At 38.7% G+C, this 16,702-nt stretch overlaps 1 protein-coding gene across 1 annotated transcript in view; it reads right to left on the bottom strand.

Annotated features, from left to right (window-relative positions):
* Positions 1 to 16,702, bottom strand: part of LRRC31 (leucine rich repeat containing 31) — a 46,599-nt gene that overhangs the window by 1,044 nt on the left and 28,853 nt on the right. Inside the window, exons 4-8 of the mRNA XM_049775569.1 lie at positions 15,872 to 16,039; positions 15,534 to 15,701; positions 14,316 to 14,483; positions 9,864 to 10,031; positions 8,174 to 8,341 (exon numbers count right to left, since the gene is read on the bottom strand). Coding sequence (XP_049631526.1) covers positions 8,174 to 8,341; positions 9,864 to 10,031; positions 14,316 to 14,483; positions 15,534 to 15,701; positions 15,872 to 16,039 — 840 coding nt within the window. The remainder of the gene's footprint in view (positions 1 to 8,173; positions 8,342 to 9,863; positions 10,032 to 14,315; positions 14,484 to 15,533; positions 15,702 to 15,871; positions 16,040 to 16,702) is intronic.

The following is a 16,702-nucleotide window of genomic DNA, read 5'->3' as shown; positions in this document are numbered from 1 at the left end:
TTTGTTTCTCTCTCTTTTTCTTTGTCTCTCTCTTTCTCTTTCTACTCTCTTTTCTTTCCATTTTTCCCCTCCTAGATACTGTAGTTAACAATATTGTTACTGCGGGGCCGGGAAGGTGGTGCTAGAGGTAAGGTGCCTTGCAAACTCTAGCGTAGTCCCGGCATCCCATATGGTGCCCCCAAGCCAGGAGTGATTTCTGAGCGCATAGCCAGGAATAACCCCTGAGCATCAAATGGGTGTGGCCCAAAAACCAAAACAAAAAAACAACAATATTGTTACTGAAGTGGTATTATGCCTATCGCTTTATCTCTTTTAAGCACCCAATTCTTGTCCAAAGTGATTATTTCCAATTATCGTTGTCATAGTGGCCCCTTCATTGCCCTTATTTACTCCCCCTGCTATTTGTGACAAGCTTCCTACCATGGACTGGTCTTCCTGGTCCTAGTCTAGGGACAATAGATTGTCTCGATATTTTTACAGTATTATCTTTTTAAAATTTTGTTCACTTTTATTATACAGAGTATACTAACAGAGAGTTGTCTTTTATATAGATAAGGCTACAAATGCTACCTTTTTTAATACCATATTGATGAGCAAATCATTCTATGTTCATCTCCCTGACTCATTGGGCTCAGCATAATAATCTCCATATCAATCATGAATAAGTGGATTTCATGGCTTTATGTTTCCTAATAGCTGTTTAGTATTCCATTGTGTAGATGTACCATCATTTTTTAGCCACTCATCTGTTCTTGGACACTTGGGTTGTTTCCAGATTCTGGCTATTGTGAATAGTGCTACAATGAACATAGGAATACAGAGGGCATTTCTGCCTTGTGTTTTTGGGCTCCTAGAGTATATCCCTAGGAATGGTACCTTAGGAGTGGTAGTGCTGGTATAAACTTAATTCTAGCTTTTTGGGAAATATTCATATTGTTTTCCAAATAGGCTGGACTAATTGGCATTCTCACATAAAGTGACTGAGAGTCCCTTTTTTTCTACATCCATGCCAATACTGATTGTTCTTGTTCTTTGTGATGTGTGCCAGTCTCTGTAGTGTGAGATGATACCTCATTGTTTTTCTTTTAACTTTAATCTCTGATGATTAGTGAAGTGGAATATTTTTTCCTGTGCCTTTTGGCCATCTGTCTTTCTTCTTTGAGGAAATGTATGTTCATTTCTTCTCTCTATTTTCAGATGGTGTTAGATGTTTTAGTCTTGTTAAGTTCTATCAGTGCTTTATATAGCTTAGATATTGACCCCCTTATCAGATGGATTTGGGTGAATAGTTTATCCCATTCTATTGGTAGGCTTTGTATCCTAGTCACAATTTCATTTGAAGTGCAGAAGCTTCTTAGTTTAATGTAGTCCCATTTGTTTATCTTTGCTTCCACTTGCTGCAAGGTCAGTGGTGTTTTTTTTCTTGAAGATGCCTTTAACTTTTATATCATAGAGTTCTGCCTTCATGTACCTTATGGTTTCAGGTCTGATATCAAGGTCTTTATTTCATTTTCATTTGACTTCTGTGAATAGCATTAATTAGAAGTCTGAGTTAAATATTTTGCATGTTGCCCAGATTTCCCAGCACCACTTGTTAAAGAGGCTTTCCTTGCTCCACTTCATATTTCTTACCCCTTTATCAAAGACTAATTGATCATATATCTAAGGGTCAGTCTCAGAATATTTAAGTCTATTCTATTGACCATTCATTCACCTAGGGCTGTATTTAGGCACCATTTTTCAGAGTCCAGCCCTAGGTGAACAGGCCTGAAGCAGGCACAGAGATGATTAAGAAAACAATACAGACATAAAAGAGATAAATTTGGGGACAGGGGGTTCCCAGCTTTGTGGACTGAGAGCTTTGGCTGTTCTCCACATAGGACATTTGTTGTTCAGTAATCAAGGAAGAAGGGCAGATGACAAATAAATTCTTAACTAATGCTAACTAAGCCTGGAGGTAGGGTTACATTTTATAAGGGAATATGAGGAAAGAGGAAGCTAAGGTAAAATCTCTGAAGATTGTCTTCCTCTGGGAGGGGTGACAAATAAAAAAAAAAACTATACAAGGACTATCAGGTATCTAGCTAAGCTTGTTTATTTCTTGGATGTTTTCATACCCAACAGTTTCCCAAGTCTTCAGCAGCAAGTGGCATGAGCTTTTTTTTATTATTATTATTAGAAAGAAGTAGTAGTGAATTACAGATAGAAGAGTAGGAGAGACTGTCAGTTGTGGAAGGCCTTCATTCAAACTCTATTGAATGGTCAGAGGAATCCTTTCACAGCTGGATTCTACTTCAAACACATTTCCAGTTTGCCTCAATGAAGTGAATAGCTTGTAAAGGCAGAGAGTCTTCTTTGGGCCTAAATCTTCCTTCTGATGACTTTAAATCATTGCCTCTTAGGTTGCTGGAAACCTCAGCTCTCCACTTCCTCCACCTGTCAGCCCTGACATAATAGCCAACAGACAGGTCCTTCAAATATCCCTCCAAATGTCTCTCCTTTAGGCTTTAATATGCCATGGGATTTCTGTCTTCCCTCATACATCATGACTTTCAGGTTAAGAAGTTTGCTTACACCCCCACAGATTTTTCTTGTGATAGTTTGATTCCACAGACCTGAGAGCTAAGTGGTGGGGAAGTTCAGCAGCTCCAACTACCTGTGTCTTTCTACCTTACATATTCTCATGTAAGGTAGAAATCACATGTATCATAGAAAATATTTTAGCTATTCTCCAAACAACTATGTGTTGGAGAACATGAAGGGTTTTTCTCTTTAGAAAATGTTCTGTTGTAGTACTTGTCAAACACATAAATAAAGTAGGCAGGTAAAGTGTGTGAACTCCTGTTCCCATCATACATTGCATGAATTATGGGCTCATCTCTTCCTTTTACCTCTGCTTTATATCTTCAGCATTTTGGACCAAATCCCAGACATTATTTTGCCTTTCCTATAGTGCTTGGATTTTCCAATCATGTAGAGATTCTACTGAAGATAATTTAATATTTTATAGACATTCTATAAATTTAAAGCCAAATAATACTTAGAAATATGGGGCTTCTGTTAACTATCAAAGAAAAAGCATAAATTTCAAGTGATTAATACATTTTTGTTTGTTTTTTTGGGGCCACACCTGGTGGCACTCAGGTGTTTTTCATGGCTCTACACTCAGGAATCACTCCTGGCAGGCTCAGGGGATCATATGAGAAGCCAGGGATTGAACTCAGATCAGCTGCATGCAAGGCAAATGCCCTACTCACTATACGATTGCTCTGGCCCCAAAGTGATCATTAAATTATTAAAAAATATTTATATTAAAATAACCATAGATAATTTTTTCATATTTTAAAAAGATAACTCTAAGGGTTAGAACATATACTGTACTTGCACTCAGAAAGCCTAGATTCAATCATATGCACACCAATATTTATCACAGCACTCAGGACTAAGTTGGAATTGACTAGACATCCAACAACAGATAAATGTATCATGAAGATGTGTACATATATACAATGTAATACTACATAGTTCTAAGAAATGATGCAATCGTGTAATTTGCTGCAACGTGAATAGAACTGGAAGATATCATTAAATTAAGTAAGTCAGAAGAAGAAAGATACATACAGGATGATATCACATATGTGATATCTGCATGAGGAATGCAATGGCTTAAAGAGAGGTTGCCTAGATTACTTTTAGCCTGTGAGTATAGTCAGGAAAAGGAAAGAAATAGAATAGAGGGGGAGAAAGACAGATGTGAAATAACAGGGGCAGAAATCAAAGAGGTCAGGTACATTGGTGGTGTTAAATATCAAAACTAAATATCCAAACCACAAAATCAACAACACTTGAATCATGAGACCCACATTTTAACAATTGAACTTAAAAGGTGCCTATCAAGATGGCAGGCTGGAGGGGAGGTATGGGAAGGACCCTGGGAATATTAGTAGAGGGAGGTTGACATTGGTGGTGGGATTGGTGCTTGGACATTGTATGTCTAAAATTCAACTATCAGTAACTTTGTTAATCATTATGCTTTAATTATAAATATAAAAATGAACTTGACAAATGCACATATATAATATGCTCAAAATTATTGATGATCAGGGAAATGCAAGTTAAAATCACAATGGTCTCATCCCCATCTCCTAATTACTCTCAGTTTTGTTATAACATTTGTTTTGAAAGCACAAGTTTATTTCAGCCATGTTTCAATATCTGAGAAAAAATTAAGCATAATGCACATTTCTTATTTGGAGCAGTATTTCATACTACTGCTATATAGTATACTATAGATACTACAGGAGTATCTATGAACATAGAAAATATTGCTGTGCTAAAACGAACCTGGTATAAGGATAGCTAACACACACAGTCTCACAACAATAATGAACCTTATTTTTGTCTTATTCACATATTTTTGTCTTCTACATTTGATGACAGATCATTTTTCTTATGAAGACTTACATGTTACAGCCAAAGCTTTATATCCCTGAACCTTTGACTCTACAATTTCCCTTTCCTTCTTAGTTTTGGGTTGTTTATTTGATCTGTTTTTTCATCTTACTCCCTTTCTTTGCTCTCTCTTCTTCCAACATACAGGGTTTAGGCATGGGAATCAGAAGTAGATGTGTTGAAGCATGGAATGCCCACTCCCATGAAGTAATATTAATTATTTTCTAGGGATTGGGGAAGTTGGGCCTTACCCAGTGATGCTGGGCATTATCCTCCAGATCACTCCTGATAGTGCTTGGGTGACATAAGTGTCTGGTATTGAACAAATGTCTTGCTCCCGTATTCCATTACCAAACTTTATTTAAGCACCATGATTACATACATGATTGTAGTTGGGTTTCAGTCATAAATAGAATAACCCCCTTTATCAGTGCAACCTTCCCACCACCAATGCCCCTCATCTCCCTGCCCCCTGCCTGTATTTGAGACAGGCATTCTACTTCTCTCACTCATTAACATTGTCATGATAGTTAGTGTAGTCATCTCTCTAAATAAACTCACCACTCTATATGGTGAGCTTCACATCGAAAGCCAGTCCTCCCAGGCCTCATCTCTGTTGTCTCTGGACATTATTACAATAATGTCTTTTGTTTTTCTTAAAACCATTAGATGAGTGAAACCATTCTGTGTCTATCTCTCTCCCTCTGACTCATTTCACTCAGCATAATAGATTCCATGTCCATCCATATATAGGAAAATTTCATGACTTCATCTCTCCTGATGGCTGCCTATATTCCATTGTGTATATGTACCACAGTTTCTTTAGTCATTCATCTATTCAAAGGCATCTAGGTTGTTTCCAGATTCTAGCTATTATAAACAGTGTTGCAATGAACATAGGTGTGAGGAAGGCATTTTTGAATTATATTTTTGTGTTCCTAAGATATATTTATAGGAATGGTATAGCTGGATCATATGGGAGCTCAATTTCCAGTTTTTTGAGGAATCTCCATATTGTTTTCCATAAAGGCTGGATAAGATGGCATTCCTACCAGCATGAATGAGAGTTTCTTTTTCTCCACATTCCACCAGATTGTTCTTGTTCTTTGTGATGTGTGCCAGTTCTTGTGGTGTGAGATGGTACCTCATAGTTGTTTTGATTTGCATGTCCCTGATGATTAGTGATGTGGAAGCATTTTTCCCTGTGCCTTTTGGCCATATGTATTTCTTCTTTGAGGAATTGTCTGTTCATTTCTTCTCCCCATTTTTTGGGGGGTCACACCCGGCAACGTTCAGGGGTTACTCCTGGCTCTATGCTCAGAAATCGCTCCTAGCAAGCTTGGGGAACCATATGGGATGCCAGGATTCGAACCACTGTCCCCCTGCATGCAAGGCAAATGCCCTACCTCCATGCTATCTCTCTGGCCCTCTTCTCCCCATTTTTGATGGGGTTAGATATTTTTTCTTGTTAAGTTCTTTTTTGGGGGGCACACTCAGGGGTTACTCCTGGCTAAGTGCTCAGAAATCGCCCCTGGCTTGGGGGACCATATGGGACACTGGGGGATTGAACCGCGGTCCTTCTTGGCTAGCGCTTGTAAGGCAGAAACCTTACCTCTAGCGCCACCTCTCCGGCCCCTTTTCTTGTTAAGTTCTGTCAGTACTTTGTATATTTTAAACATTAGCCCCTTATCTGATGGACATTGCCAAACTATATTTTTTTAAGATACAGTATTGGAGCCCTGGGAATAACTTAATAGTTTAGAGCATTGTAAGCATAAGGCTAAGAAATCAGTTCCTAGTATCTCAGATGAGCTAATTGTGATCCTAGCATCTCTTTTATTTGGGCCTCACAGCTCTTCTCTCTGTGGTCACCAGTACCACAGTAATGTTTGGTCATACTACATCTAAGTTGTGTGAGTACAACTAAAGGAGTTCAAGAACTACAACTAAACTACATGCAAATATTCCAGTCCTGCAACCCCTGACAAGCATGTGTATGAGTACTATACTAAAATATTTGACCTCCAGTGAGAACATTTGCAATGGAAGAAGTGACTCCTGATTACAGTCATTACACATTACAGTCAAATGTGTGACACATTACAGTCACATTATAGTCAAATGTGTGAACACTGCAACATGATGTTTGACTCCCAGAGATCACCAAAACTAGATGTGTGAGCACCACAGCCAAACATATATGTGATTTCAGATCTTATAATAGTGAACTGGAAGGTAAAGTACCACTTTCACTATAGTACTTAAATTTTTGTACCTCTTCAATATGTACCAACCCTTTTTAGTAGTTTTTTATCTCACCTATATGTCATTGATGAAATTTTTAAGTGTTTTGCTTTTAATCATAAGTGTTGTGGTAATAATAGTATGAGTTTTACATAAACACAAAACTCAAAGCAATTTTACATAACACTTCCTTTAGGTGCATGTGTCATGTTATAGCCATAATAACATACACAGAGAATGTGGATGGGCCCAACTTTTACTTGGTGTGGTGCTTATTGCTTTAGAGATCAGGTAGCTGATAGAGTGATAGGCATAAAAGTAGAAGGAAAACAGAGACCTACTCTCCAATTAATTTTTTTCAAGAGAGAAGTGGAAATGTAAATACAATTTCAGGGAGTACCTGAATAAGTATGGCCTGAAATCATACAGTGAAAAGGTTATTTACTATCCAATTCTCTCTCATGTCTCTCTTAAATTTTTGTTTCTTGGGCTGCATCAGGGTGTTCAGGCTTTATTTCCTGGTTCTTTGCTCAGGGATTACTCCTGGCTATTGCTTGTTGGGATCAGTCAAATCACTTACAAAGCAAGCATCCTACCTGCTGTACTATTTCTCTGGTCCTCAACTTTTTCTTTGCATCTTTCTAAGCTGTATGGAAAAAAAATGCCAGCTTGATTAGTGTCACCAAAAACCTTTAACCTTTCTCATCTCTGTGTATCATGCATGTGTTACTGGGGATCAAATCCAGACCCCTCACACTTGCAAGACAAGCTGTGCTCCTCAGCCACTCATCATCTTTTTCTAATCAAGAGAAAGCCTTTTAAGTTGCAATAGTCAAGTCATGCTATCTTTGAGAAATGATACCCATAATTCAGTTGTGATTGATAAGTAGTTTCCTGAATATATAAAAGATAATAAGTTAAATGTTCGCTAAATACAAAAAAAATTAATAGTGCAATACCATATAGATACAACAAAATCCATGAGGGGAGATTGAAAATGACTCAAGATAACACTGAGTCATCTAGAAAATACAGATGAGAGGCACAGCGGTAGGGCATTCGCCTTTCATGTGGCTGAGGGCCAGTTCAATTCCCGGCATCCCCTATGGTCTCCCAGCCTGCCAGGGGCGATTTCTGAGTGCAGAACCAGGAGTAGCCCCTGCGCATTGCTGTGTGTGACCCAGAAACCAATGAATCAATCAATAAATAAGGTTGAAAAAGAAAATACAGATTATTTACTGATTGGGAGTGCGTGGAACAGAAGCAAATAGAATGAGAGCAATTTCCTACCACTATACCTCTATGCCCAACCCTTACAAGATTCCCTCCATGTCATGGGTAACAATTATCCTTACTTGTTTTTAAGCAAATCTCTCCTCTGCTGACAACTGAGAAGAAGGAAGCCCTGTGCTTGGTATTTCCCACCTCACTTCCCTAGGCTGCATGCCAGGACAACTTTGGACCAATAGACACAAACCTAAGAGAGCCACATCTTCTGTCACCAGGGAACAGCTGCTCAGTCTCAGCACTTGAAGGGACATTGACAGCTTTAGAGTTTCCAAGAGCAGCTTCAGGTTGCCACCAACACACTTATTCCAAGAAAGGTTCAATATTTCCAGAGTAGGGAGGTGAATGGAGGCATCAGCTGAAATGGATAAAGATATCATATCACTCACTTAGCCTTCCTTAAAGATTATAAGCCTTACATTCTAGGAAGCTAGTCCTAGGCTATAAGAGAAAAAATACTAAGGCTGCTTTCTCCAATCTGAAATCCACGGCCTCAGTCTTTGTGGTCTGTTTTTATTTGGGAGAAATGTTGGGAAATTTAGAAAAGTAAAAATGACTCAATGAAAGTGACCATAGACTGGGATGTCTTTCTTCACTTAATATTTAGGAAGAAATAATAGTTGAGGAGTTTGAACAGCAAACATTGCAAAGAACAAATCTGTAAGGGTTGAATAAAACATCTGTGATGAAAAGGAGGGCACAAGGACTGTAAATATAGAATTCTAGAAACTTGGGTTAAATTAAATTTATTTATTTTTTATTATTTGAATTTTTTATTAATAGGATGTGTTAGTTTTGTTAATAAAGACCCTGTCTAATTCATAATACAACTCACTTTCAAAAAACATAACATATGTCAGCTATGTCAACTGACATAACACATGGGAGAAGGCTAGTGGAAAGGGTTCTGTTTTTAATCAGAGTCCAAAAAGCACCAGGAACTAACACTTGAGCTCCTTGTGCGTGCACATTAGCATAACTAACCCGAAGCCTGAGATGATGACTCTAAGCAAGGTTAGCTTTTGCTGAGGCCTTCAAATTTGGAAATATTCCAACCATTCTTAACTGATACTTCTGCTTCTTTGTGCCTAAACTGTGACCACATTCTATAACTGAGACTGGATCAGCTTTCCTTCACTGAATCTGGAATTTTTGTAGGTGGAGGGTGTCTGCATGACCACTCACCACAAAAAAAACCTAGAACCAAAAGTCTTTGGTCCACCTGGCCCATTACATATTTTACATTCAGAACTCCTTGCTATGATCTTCAGGAAGGTCAAGCAAGATTCCTAAGACTAGTTCTATTGGGAAGTACAGGCTCACTTTCTAGTATTTGTCTTCATTTTCTCATCAGCAATTCCAATTTAGACTGACACCTAAGTGAAACTAGAAGTTATGATGTGACCCTGCAGAGTTCATGGCTTTATGGTTTGTTTTACTTGGGGGGAAAGGGGTTGGTGTAGGGCTTGAGCTGCACCCAGCAGTGCTCAGGAATTAATTCTGGATATGAACTCAGGAATCACTCCTGGAAAAGTTTGGGGGACAATATTGGTGTCAGAGATCAAACTCAGACCAGCTGCATGTAAGGTAAGTGCCATACCCATTCTACTTTTACGGAAGTCATATATATTTGATCTTAAATTAGAAATGCCAGAAACATTTCATATTTCATGTAGCTTTCTAAAAGTCACTTTGAGGGTAATAAAATGAAAATTTATATTCACAGAATTCATATGTAATGAGAAAGAGAGAGAGAGAGGGGGGGGGAGGGAGAGAGAGAGAGAGAGAGAGAGAAGAGAGGGGCTTCCTCTCTGATTTATTACCCCTCTCCTAACTCTATATCTGCCTTACCCTTAAACCTAACCTGGGAATTCTCTTACCAAGGGCAGTGAAAGTCTCACTTTCCAAAGCACAGTTGTTGATTAGCACAGACTTCAGCGCTGGTAAAAACCGGAGTCTACTGAGTAGATTTCCCGAAGAGCTGCCCATCTTTTTGTTAGCAGATAAATCCAATTCTTGAAGATTTGACAGTAAAGGAATTACCTGGGCTGTAAAAATATCAGTGATATATTTTAGGCCCCTGCATACAAGAAATCTTCTTGAGGGAGTGGATAGCTCAGCAGTAGGGCATTTGCCTTGCACTCGGCCAACACCCCGGTTCGATTTCTGGCATCCCATATGGTCCCCTGAGCCTGCCAGGAGTGATTTCTGAGCGCAGAGCCAGGAATAACCCTGAGCGTGGCCGGTATAACCAAAAAAAAAAAAAAAAGAAAAATAAAAGAAAGAAAAAGAAATCTTCTGGATGCCTGGTGTCCATGATCTTTTTCTTTATTTATTTTGGACAACACAGTCATAATCTTTCTAATCAGCAAGCACTCTTTTTCAATTTGGCCCTTTCCCATTCTCCTTTATCCTCAATACCCTAAACCTAACACAATGCATATGCATATGTCTTTTCTTTTTTTTTTGAGTTATTAAAAGAGTAAATTAATACATAAAGATAGATATGTGGGACCAGAGAGATAGCATAGTGGTAGGGAATTTGTCTTGCATGCAGCAGACCCAGGAGGGACCCCATTCGATTCCTGGCATCCCATATGGTCCTCCAGCCTGCCATGGGCAATTTCTGAATGCAGAGCCAGGAATGACCCCTGAGCTCTGCTGAGTGTGGCCCAGAAGTCAATCAATCACTCAAAAAAATCAATCAATGAATCAATAAAGTTTTAAAAAAGATAGATATAAAGCAGATTAATACATAAATTAATGCCAATAGTCTTTAAGAGAAAGATGATAGTTGTTTTTTTAATATCTTGTTTAAACACCTTGATTAAAAACATGATTATAGTTGGATTTCAGTTATATAAAGAATACCTACCTTCACCAGTGCAATTTCCAATTTTCTCCCCAGGTTAGAACAGATTTTGGACAGAAAGATCTAGGTTCCCATCCTGACAGCAAAACAATTGTGGGGATTTGGGCTAAGTTTCTTAGCTTCTCTGTACTTCAGTTTTCTCCATAATAATATCAAAGTATTTAAACAACCTGGTTTATATAAAATGGTTGGCACATGCACATGGCTCAATGAATGTTTGATCTGATCATTTTCTCCGAGTACAAATACCAGGAGGTCAATGGAAACCAGTCATGAGGAAAGATCCCTGTTAGGGAGGCACTGCAGTGAGGTTCTGAGCCTGGGTCTGCAATTACCCTGGTTTCTCTTTGCCTGTCTCAGACCTTGTCCTGGTTCTTTCCAATAAGAAAAATTAAATGTTCTGGAATCTCTGGATTAGCTAACCTCCTCAGAGTCTAACAGGACTATCTAAGCCAAAGTAACCCCTTTTCCAAAGAAAAATGTATGCCCCAAAGAAAGGAAAAGGAGAAGGCATTGGGAAGGGTGGGAGGGAAACTGAGGACATTGGTGGCGGGAAATGTGCACTGATGAAGGTTATGGTACACTGTATGACTGTATGACTGTAACTCAATTATGAACAACTTTATCTGTTAAAAAAAACTGTGTTGTAAACAACCTTGTTTAAACCTTGTTTAAACCATAGTGTTTAAATAAAAAATAAAATATGGCTGGAGTGATAGCACGGCAGTAGGGCTTTTGTCTTGCATGCAGCCAGCCTGGGACAGACCCAGGTTTGATCCCCGGCATCCTATATGGTCCCCCGAGGGTACCAAGAGCGATTTCTGAGTGCAGAGCCAAGAGTAACCCCAAGCGCCACCAAGTATGGCTCAAAAACCAAAAATAAAAATAAATAAAAATATTAAAATATATATATGGAGGGGCTGGAGCGGTGGTGCAAATGGTAAAATGTCTCTGTTTTGCACATACTAGTCTAGGACAGACTGCGATTTGATCCCCCAGCATCCCATATGGACCCCAAGCCAGGAGTGATTTCTGAGTGAATAGCCAGGAGTAACCCCCGAGCATCACTGGGTGTGGCTTAAAAAACAATATCTAATATATAATGTATATATATAAATAACAACAGCAAAGTAACCTCTTTCCACTTAATTTTTTTTACAGAACCTCTTCAAATTACATGATATGGCCTAAAGAGATAGAGAAAGTCCATTTGATAAATGTTCTTAATAGCTATTCACTACCAAAAATTGTGTACACATTTTTCTCCACTGTACATGGGACATATTTCACTATAGATTTTGTGCTGTGAAAAGAAAAACACTCCTCCATAAGTTCAAGGGGAAAAAAATGTCCTATCTCTGATCACAGTTCTTTGAAATTGGAAATTAATCATAAACTGAAAAGTGGAGGGAATGCCTAAACTTGGAAATGACATAACTTACTATTGAACAAAAGTGAGTCAAAGGAAATTAAAGAAAAAAATTAACATTTTTGGAAACAATTTAAAATTAAGACCTAAGTTAGCACAACATATGGGACACAGTAAAAGAGTGAAGTGGATAGCAATGCAGTATTCATTAGGAAATGAAAAAAAAGGCCCTTATGAACCTACTACCACATGGTAAGCTAGAAAAAAAGGAAGCCAATGTTAGCACAAAGAAGAAAGGAATAAAACTTAGATAGGAACTGGGCCGGAGTGAAGGCACAGCGGTAGGGTGTTTGCCTTGCACCCGGTGAGGATGGACCCAGTTCGATCCCCCGGCATCCCATATGGTCCTCTCAAGCCAGGAGAAATTTCTGAGCACATAGCCAGGAGTATCATCGGATGTGGCCCAAAAAATCAAAAAAGAAATAAAAAAGAAAATAAATATTACTAAAAAAAAATAACTTAGGAAGGTTAGAGAGATCATACAGCTGGTAGGGTTCTTGCCTTGTACATGCTAGACCTGAGTTTGATCTTTAGCACCACGTATGGTTTCCTGAACCTCACTAAAAGTGAGACTATTAAAAGTGGTGGCTTTGCTAAAAGTGGTCCCTAAGCACAGAATCAGGAGTAATTCCTGAACACAACCTAAAACATTATTAACAATATTGCAAATCAGGGTGCCTAAGGAGAAAACAAAATATTTAAAAAGGTCCAGAGCACAGCACAGTGTCTTGCATGAGACTGACCCAGGTTTGATCTTCACCATCCCATATGATTTCCTAAGCCAGCCAGAAGAAATTCCTGAGTGCAGAGAGCAGAAGTATAACTCTTGAGCATACCAAGTGTGGCCCAAACAAAACAAAACAAAATATTTATTTCAAAGCCTTGATCACTTCTCATGTTTTCAAATTGAAAGTTAGAATGTTAGTAGTTTTAAAAAGTAGGTGTTAGATCTTCAAAACCTACTTAACAGTTTTTTTCCCCAATTTTACTAAAAATGAAAAGTTTTGTTCTTGTTTTCCTTTGATTCAATCACATATTTGAAAAGCATTTCCTGACTGCCAATTAAGTGCCCTGTCCTTAAGCAATGAAAGAACACTGAGGAGATACATCCCTATCCGGAAGATTATCAGTAATCTGGAGGAAATACAGGAGCCAAGTAAGGCCCCTGAATTGGAGCATGCCTGGTTGTAGAGAATGAAGTCATAGTGACAGTTATTACACTCCTGAAATATCTTAAGATAACAATGGATGAGACTAGAATTGTGTATGTACAGAAGGTGACGCTAGGTATATTTTGAAAGTTTACCATGGCTACAGATGAAATATTCTTTTTTGTTTGTTTTTTCGGGCCACACCCATTTGATGCTCAGGGGTTACTCCTGGCTAAGCGCTCAGAAATTGCCCCTGACTTGGGGTGACCATATGGGACACGGGGGGATCGAACCGCAGTCCTTCCTTGGCTAGTGCTTGCAAGGCAGACACCTTACCTCTAGCGCCACCTCACCGGCCCCTAAAATATTCTTAATCAAAAGACTGTGCTGCTGTTATGCAAAACTTTACTCATTATATCTTACCTGACTCAACCTGTGATGGGAAAATAAATGTAGTTAGATACATAAAGTTGTTTTATATATTTTTATATATATTATATACATCAACTGGCCACCCATTATCCTTTCTGTAACTTTATTTTTCCTAAGTAGGTAAACTTCTTTTGTTACGCAAAGTCTCAATACCCTCCCTTTTGATTTTCTCTCTAAACTCTGCTTGTCAACTTTGTAACTCAAGTACACTCATTTCTGAAAGCAACAAAAATTAAAACTTTTCTTCTTTGAGTGCTATATCAATCTACTTATGTTTCCAGAAGGAGCTGAGATTCACTCTCAGTTACTATTAGCGGGCCCTTGGTACATGCCAAATACTGCATTGGTACATTGATAGAACAGTTTCGATTCTATTTTCTCAGTAGCTCAAGAGTCTCTATTGTCCAAGATCAAGATTTCTTCCTAAAGTAAGTTCTGCAGTACTTACTTAATGATGTCACATCACCCACTGTCAGTGAGCACTGGTGAAGATCTAGGACTTCCAGATGCTCCAAAGTGGCCAGATGAGCTGAGGAGTCTTCAAAACCCCCACCCAGGTCCTTATTGCCGGAAAGATCTAGTTTTCTCAGCTCACACAAGTATCTAAAAGCAGAATCTAAAAGGAAATCCAAATCATCACACATATCTTACAAGATGATAGGAAGCAATAGAGCAGGGGAGGATAGAGGTGCAGGGGACAGAACCTGTTATTTTAGACACAGTCCCTAATTGATTGCCCAGGGAACTGATCCAAATCCTGCAAGTAATGATATTCCTCCTACTACACACTACACTTGATTTCAATGTTTGGCATTTTCAGACAATTCTAGATTTGCATAAGAACTACCAGTGAGTATTTTGCTAATAAAGGCAAACCAAATTTTCCTTTCCAGTCTTTCTTTAATGTGGACACTGCATAAAGGGAAAATTTTAGCCATATGGCATCAAAGTCATTCTCTAAAAATATTTTTATTTCATTTTGTTTTGGATTTGGTGTCACACCCGAGGATGTTCAGGGCTTACTCCTGGCACTATGTTCAAGGATCATGCCTGGGGGCCAGTGAGGTGGTGCTAGAGGTAAGGTGTCTGCCTTGCAAGTGCTAGCCAAGGAAGGACCACGGTTGGATCCCCCGGTGTCCCATATGGTCCCCTCAAGCCAGGGGCAATGTCAGAGCGCTTAGCCAGGAGTAACCTCTGATCATTAAATGGGTGTGGTCCAAAAATAAATAAATAAATAAAAAATAAGGATCATGCCTGATATTACTTGGGGGTGAGAACCTTCACCCTCAGAGGGATCATATGTGATGTCTAGGATTGGATGCAAGTGGTCATAACCAACAGTGCTCAGGTCTTAGTCCTGGCACTGTGCTCTGAAATCACTTCTAAAGGGGCTTAGAGAACCTTATGGGATACAAAGATTGAAAACAGGTCAGCCACATGCAAGGCAAATACCTTACTCACAGGTCCCCCATCCTAATCTTTATAGTTAGCTATTTGTAAAGCAAAAAAAATTCTAATTATGAAAATATGTGCTTCTAAAAAAATTTAGAAAACAAAGCATGAAGATTTAATTTCTCAATACAGCCACTGTTTGTATTGCATGCTATTTACTAATATCTTTAAATTATACATGTGTTTGTGAATGGGGAGATGGGTACTAACTCACCCAATTGTTGCATACTCTTTTGTGATAATCCACATGAATGTAACATCAGTACTTTTAGATTTGAGGTACTTTTTAGTCCTTGAGCAATACTGTATAGACTGGTCCCAATATTTCTATTGATGGAAAGATCAAGTTCTTGAAGATTTTTTAGCCTAGGTAATAAGTAACCTGGAAGGGTATACAAACAAGAAGAGCCAATAAGTCAAAATACAGGATGTGAATATAAATGTAAAAATGTGGTATGTGAACAACTGAACAACTTCGATGGGCAACTTTGTGTGACCTAGAGTGAGTCATTCTCATTGGGGGGGGGGGCATGGGAAGGAAGAAAAACTTACCCACAAACTTCCCATCTTCTGATGTAAGGGCACAATCCACAAGCTCAAGCTTTTGTATTTTGCTCCCCTCTTCAAATTTCTGGAGAATCACAGGTAAATTTCCCCCAACTTTATTGTTCCAGGACAAGCTCAGCTCTGCAAGTTCAGGGATCACTTTAAGGGCTTCTCCTGTTTCAAAAGAACCTAAAGATCAGATGTATTGATAGTTCAAGAAAATAATTTCAGGATGAGTGCAGTTCTTAGTATCAGAGTTAGGCCAGGTTCTGTGTTATGTGCCAAGACAGAGATAAAAAAAAAAACAGGACTTCAGTTCCTGCCCACTTACAGCAGGATTAGTTTCTATAAGCATAACAATTCCAGTCCCTCCAAAGTTCTAAAGCTGCTTATAAGCAAAGAATTGTGAGTTCAGGAGGCATTTACCTGTCAGTAGGGTTGTTTTACTGAGATATTTTTAAGTAGTAAATATTTGTATTAGTCTGCTTTCTCTCATCCATCCTTCCAGTACTTCATCTTGTTCAGAAGGTTGGCCAAGGATGGAAGTGAGACACACGAAAGGACACTAGCCACCACATGGGTGATCTTCTCTTCCCCACCAGTAATATAACATAAAACAGAACCAAATGTATAGAGAAGAGCTGAGAATAGAACTTTTGATTATTAGCAGCTTGGAATAGCCATGCAGCCTTCGAAGATCAAAAGAATACAGAGAGAGGGCTCAAAATGGGCATTTCTGAAATCTTGCACATAGGATAACATCTGAGGGTGGGAGATAATAGAACAAGGAAAGAAGAGATAAGCCCTAGAGAAAATGTTCACAATCTTGGGAACAGA

The sequence above is a fragment of the Suncus etruscus genome, chromosome 6 (assembly GCF_024139225.1).
Source record: "Suncus etruscus isolate mSunEtr1 chromosome 6, mSunEtr1.pri.cur, whole genome shotgun sequence".
Lineage (NCBI taxonomy): Eukaryota > Metazoa > Chordata > Mammalia > Eulipotyphla > Soricidae > Suncus > Suncus etruscus.
This window is presented reverse-complemented; position numbering and strand designations above follow the sequence as displayed.